This window comes from Galeopterus variegatus, unplaced genomic scaffold (genome assembly GCF_000696425.1).
Source record: "Galeopterus variegatus unplaced genomic scaffold, G_variegatus-3.0.2 Scaffold5503, whole genome shotgun sequence".
Classification (NCBI taxonomy): Eukaryota; Metazoa; Chordata; class Mammalia; order Dermoptera; family Cynocephalidae; genus Galeopterus; species Galeopterus variegatus.
The window spans coordinates 39,899-45,577 of record NW_007731614.1 but is presented as its reverse complement, the minus strand read 5'-3'; the positions used below and the strand labels follow the sequence as shown (position 1 = coordinate 45,577).

The following is a 5,679-nucleotide window of genomic DNA, read 5'->3' as shown; positions in this document are numbered from 1 at the left end:
TGTTAATCCTACAGGTCATCACTATGATCTCATTAGATGATGTGGCACCCTCTTCTGGAGGAGCACCATTGTAGAGGGAGAGGGGTCAGATTAAACCACCATCCCCTCTTTCCTCCTCACCACCTAATCCACTCAGCCTTTCCCTCACTGGTAAGCAAGACTTGTCCAGTTATGTTTGCATTTATGCTGAAAGATGAGGAAAAACTTAGAAGAGAAATGTTATATTCCTAGTAAGCTTGCATTTTTTCCTGAGTGCATATATTTCACACTTTCCTATATCAAATCTTTCACTGTGTTGAGAATGCTCCTCCAACCACCTCCCTTGTTGGTCTACCTGCAACACTCTACCCTCTTCTACACAATTGCATGAGAAAATCACTTCTTGGTTAGAAGAGGGTGAGAATGGGGAAAGCAAGCCCTGCACCAGAGTGGAAACTAGCGCCAAAAGGAACAGCCCATCTTTTTTCTGAGTGAGCCAATCTTTTTTTCACATCATCAAAACCTTGCGTATGTGATAGTCAAAGCTGAGGAAGCTTTTCCCAAATGAGGAATAACTAGTGTCCATCTTTCCCATTACCCAAGATTCTCAATTTCCAGTGTCATTAAGAGGTTGAGTCTTTTCTGAAGCTTCACGGGCATGTTGCGAGAAGTTTGAAAAAGGCTGCTTTAAGGAGTGTATAGACACCTGCAAATTATTTCTTATGTCCTAGTTGTTCATGCAATGTTGTTATCTAGTGTCTTACTCCTCAGTATTTAATCTGAGAGTAAAATTGGGAACTGACGGTCTTCTTCCTGCAATGAGTTTTTCCAGAAATTAGTCTTTCACAAGTCCCTACCTCTTACCTCTTACTTAAAATTTCCACTAATGACAATCATTTGCATGATCAGGAAGAATGTTCTGAGATTCTGTCGTTTTAAATAATTCAGAAGACAGTACACAACAGCAGTGGGCCTCCCATCCTGGAGCTCTGTCTGGAGTTCAACAGGTGATGTGTATTTTTCATTGTTTCCCATAGGTTGTGACTGTGGGATATACGCAAGTAGATGAGAAATAGAATATTGCCCTCAGCAACAATTTGTGAGCATCCTCAACACCAGAATTATCTCACAACCACAGCAGCTAATACTAGATTAGCATTTAAATTTACTTAGCTTGTTCCTCTGCATATATAATGCGATGTGAGATCATCACAACAAACAATAAGATTCCTATGAATCTTAATTATAGATCAGGGACCTAACTCTAAGGTTTTAAATAACATACTTTAGGACACACTGCTAGCTAATAATGGAGCCAGTCCGCTTCTGCGCACTTACTGCTACATCACCCGCCTCTTTGCATGGTATAGTATCTTAGTGCACACAACAATGTCCAAGAATTCAAAAATTATATTGGCTTTTAAAGAATGTTGAAACTAATAAGAAATATTTTAAAATGTATTTTCTTATTTTCATTTTATATTCAACATGTGAATATACCACCCACAGCATGGATGCCCCACCACTGTCTGAGGCCCTAGATTGTTTCCTGTTGCCCTTTGGTCTGCAATGTTCTTCAGATACTTCATTCAGTCACCATCTCGAGGGCATAGGACTGAGGAACTAAATCAGGAAGATTTTGAGAGTAAAAGGGGGTGGGACCAATTTTAAACCCCTATAAAGCCTTTAAAACCCACAAAAACATAACATCAAGAAAAAAGTCATCAGCTGAAATGTACAAAAGGGATACTACAAAACAAAGGTCAGAATGAGCACATGTTAAATGTTAAGCAAACTGTCTTAAGCTTTCAACTGCAACTCAGTTCTACTCATAATACTTAGAAAACAATTTTGATCTCCTTGTACTGGTCCACGTGCCTTAAGGAACTGACCACTGACACCTCTCTGTGCCCCTCACGCACATGCTCTTTCTGAACCTATTTTTCTTTCCTGACTATTCCCAGCTCCTTTATGCTTTAGGGAGGTTACATATGCGATTCATTCTGTAAGAACACCTGTTCTTCACAATCTTCACGATGCTGTTCTTTTGTCATCCCTCATGTCTGTGTTAAAGTTTCCCCCATAGCACTTATCANTAAATGTATTTTCTTATTTTCATTGTAAATTCAACATGTGAATATACCACCCACAGCATGGATGCCCCACCACTGTCTGAGGCCCTAGATTGTTTCCTGTTTCCCTTTGGTCTGCAATGTTCTTCAGATACTTCATTCAGTCACCATCTCGAGGGCATAGGACTGAAGGACTAAATCAGGAAGATTTTGAGAGTGAAGGGAGCTGGGACCAATGTTAAACCCCTATCGAGCCTTTAAGACCCACAAAAATGTAACATCAAGAAAAAAATCATCGGCTGAAATGTACAAAAGGGATACTACAAAACAAAGGTCAGAATGAGCACATGTTAAATGTTAAGCAAACTGTCTTAAGTTTTCAACTGCAACTCAGTTCTACTGATAATACTTAGAAAATAATTTTGATCTCCTTGTACTGGTCCACGTGCCTTAAGAAACTGACCACTGACACCTCTCTGTGCCCCTCACGCACATGCTCTTTCTGAACCTATTTTTCTTTCCTGACTATTCCCAGCTCCTTTATGCTTTAGGGAGGTTACATATGCGATTCATTCTGTAAGAACACCTGTTCTTCACAATCTTCACGATGCTGTTCTTTTGTCATCCCTCATGTCTGTGTTAAAGTTTCCCCCATAGCACTTATCAGCATTATCCAAGACCACGGTCCCTATTTGTTGCTTGCTTACTCTGTTTCTCCCATAGCTAGAGTGTGAGTTACATAAGGCAGATTCTCTTTTACTACGGCATACCCAGAGCTTAGAACACTGAACAGAAGTATCTCTGTATAAAGTTTTGGTGTGTGAATGAATGAAAAATCAGCAAATGAGTAGAGGAACAAATGATGGTCAATGATCATATGGGTGAAGTGATCCTATTCCCTGCAGTTCACCGCAGATTTCATCTGTGTCTACAACTTAATGGTCCTTTCTAAATGACATTGATCAGCTTTTAAATTATCACAAAAGTTGGAGTATTTGGTTATATGAGTTGATTGAATCAATTGCCTTGCAGTTGAACCCATATTTAAACAAATGGAGCTAACTCTAAGTGAAGAATCCTTTCTAACTCCCTTAATTTCAGCATTAGTTTCCAAATATCCATCATCTTCATTGCAAAGGAACTTAACTTTCAAACTGCTCTCCAACAAGATGAAACAGCCAAGAAAGAAGCAGCTGCACTTCCACCCACCAAAAAATGCTTGATATTATTTACATAAATAATTTCAATTTAATAATGCTTATACAGACTTTTATATAACCCTCGGCACAGTGTTGTCAGCACCACGCTCAGCCAGTGAGCGCACTGGCCATCCCTATCTAGGATCTGAACCCGTGGCCTTGGCACTCCCAGCACCGCACTCACCAGAGTGAGTCACAGGGCCAGCCCTATACAGGCATTTTTAAATGATTCATTTTTCTCTTTCATGGTTTCATTAACCCCATACTTCTCGTCTTATGCCTCCAGGTAAAACTCAACACCATGGATGGAAACAACAGGACGTTCTCCAGTGACTTTACTCTCATGGGGCTCTTCACTCACAATAAAGCCTCAGGATTCCTTTTCAGTGTCATTTGTGCCATCTTCTTCCTGGCTATGACAGCTAATGGGATCCTGATCTTCCTCATCCACACAGACCCTCACCTCCACACCCCCATGTACTTCCTCCTCAGCCATCTCTCCTTCATCGACATGATGTACATGTCCACCATCATGCCTAAGATGCTGGCTGATTATCTTGTGGGCAAGAGGACCATCTCCTTCATTGCATGTACAGCCCAGTACTTTCTCTACATGGGCTTTGTCGGGGCTGAATTCTTCCTGCTGGGCCTCAGCCATCTCTCCTTCATCGACATGATGTACATGTCCACCATCATGCCTAAGATGCTGAGTGATTTTCTTGTGGGCAAGAAGACCATCTCCTTCATTGCATGTACAGCCCAGTACTTTCTCTACATGGGCTTTGTCGGGGCTGAATTCTTCCTGCTGGGGCTCATGGCTTATGACCGTTATGTGGCCATCTGCCACCCTCTCCACTACACTCTCCTCATGAACCAGCGGGTCTGCTGGGTGATCTTGGCCGGCTCTTGGTTCGGTGGTGCTTTGGACAGTTTCCTCCTCACCCCCATCACCATGAGTCTCCCATTCTGTGCCTCCCACAAGATCGATCACTTTTTCTGTGAGGCACCCACCATGCTGAGGCTGGCCTGTGGTGACAAAGCCGCCTATGAAATGGTGATGTACCTTTGTTGTGTCTTAATGCTGCTCATCCCCTTCTCTGTGGTGATTGCATCCTATGCCCAGATCCTTATCACGGTGAGTCAGATGAAGTCGGTGGAAGGGAAGAAGAAGACCTTTGCCACCTGCTCGTCACACATGATGGTGGTGGCATTGTTCTATGGGGCTGCTTTATACACGTATATGCTTCCCCAATCCTACCACACTCCAATNCCTCGCTCAGCCAGTGAGCGGGAACTGGTCTGTATGTGGGATCCGAACCCTCGGCGGGAGCGCCTCCGCGCTTCCCAAGCGGCGCACTAGCACAGTGCGCCACCGGGCCGGCCCCAGTAATCACTTTTCAATGTCTTTTCCAATCCATTAGGATTATTAGACTTCTAGAATTCCTCTGCATATGTTAGTGCTGGCAGGGATTTTCTATCAACCTTTTTCTTCCAAAAGAATAGTGAACAGCACATTTTTCCTTCTCCACAAGGCTAGGTTTTGAATTAGGTGATATCATATAAATTAAGAAGAAAAAAACAGCTTTTCATTTGAAAGTCAGAGTTGGAAAAACCTTTGTAAATGACTTAGTATCATTTCTCTTGAGCAAGCTGAGACCTGCAGAAAAATTTTTGGCCTAAACCATAGACCCAGTACTAAAAACTGGGACCATATGCCAGGCCCGTTGGCCCACCTCTGTATGCATGGTAACCTGCCAGGCTTTGTGCTGTCACCAGTTTGACAAAATCCAGGCTGGATTCAGTGGTGTTCTGCTCACAGACACTGGTGAAGGTAGGTGAACTAAACACAGCCACTCCTCCTGTTTCAGGAAAAAAAGGTGCTGTGTGTTAGACAAAATCTTTAGCCAAATGGAGCATTTCACCTTGGAACACTGTAGTTAAATGCTGCTATCTATTTGGACAGGATTATCAGTTGCAAACCAGTGTCAGTCTTGTGGAGGCTCTCTATCCGGAGGATCTCTGTTGGTCTCTCGCCACCGCCTCGTTACCGGGGACCAAAAACACAGGGCGGGAGGAGGGATCCCGGACCAGCCGGCGATAACCTCCTGTGGGGCTGAGCGGGATGGTGAGCGCTTCGGCCTGGGGGCAAAGAAAGAGACACAGAGCCTGGAGAGCGGTCAAAGCCGGAACTCTGTTTATTGCAAGGGGACAGGAGCTTATATAGAGAGGACAGGGTGGGGGAGCCGTCACCCAATCAGGGGCGGCCACGCCGTGGAGGGACGGGAGAAAGTAGGGCAGGAAAAAAGTGCAGAGTCATAGAACCCCGGAAAAGGGAGTAGTTAGGTACGTGCACTTTGGCCCACATGAAATGGCAGCGGCGAGCTTGCGGCTTGCACGCAACATGGCTGCCGCCCTGCCCCCGCCAAGAA

The 5,679-nt window shown here is 43.9% G+C and overlaps 1 protein-coding gene across 1 annotated transcript; it reads left to right on the top strand.

Moving 5' to 3' along the window:
- The first annotated feature begins 3,551 nt into the window (after positions 1–3,551).
- LOC103604958 (olfactory receptor 2T6) lies at positions 3,552–5,351 on the top strand. The gene is made up of 3 exons (XM_008589535.1): positions 3,552–3,863; positions 4,026–4,529; positions 5,214–5,351. Exons 1-3 carry the CDS (start codon positions 3,552–3,554, stop codon positions 5,349–5,351), a joined length of 954 nt encoding a protein of 317 aa, XP_008587757.1.
- The last annotated feature ends 328 nt before the right edge of the window (positions 5,352–5,679 follow it).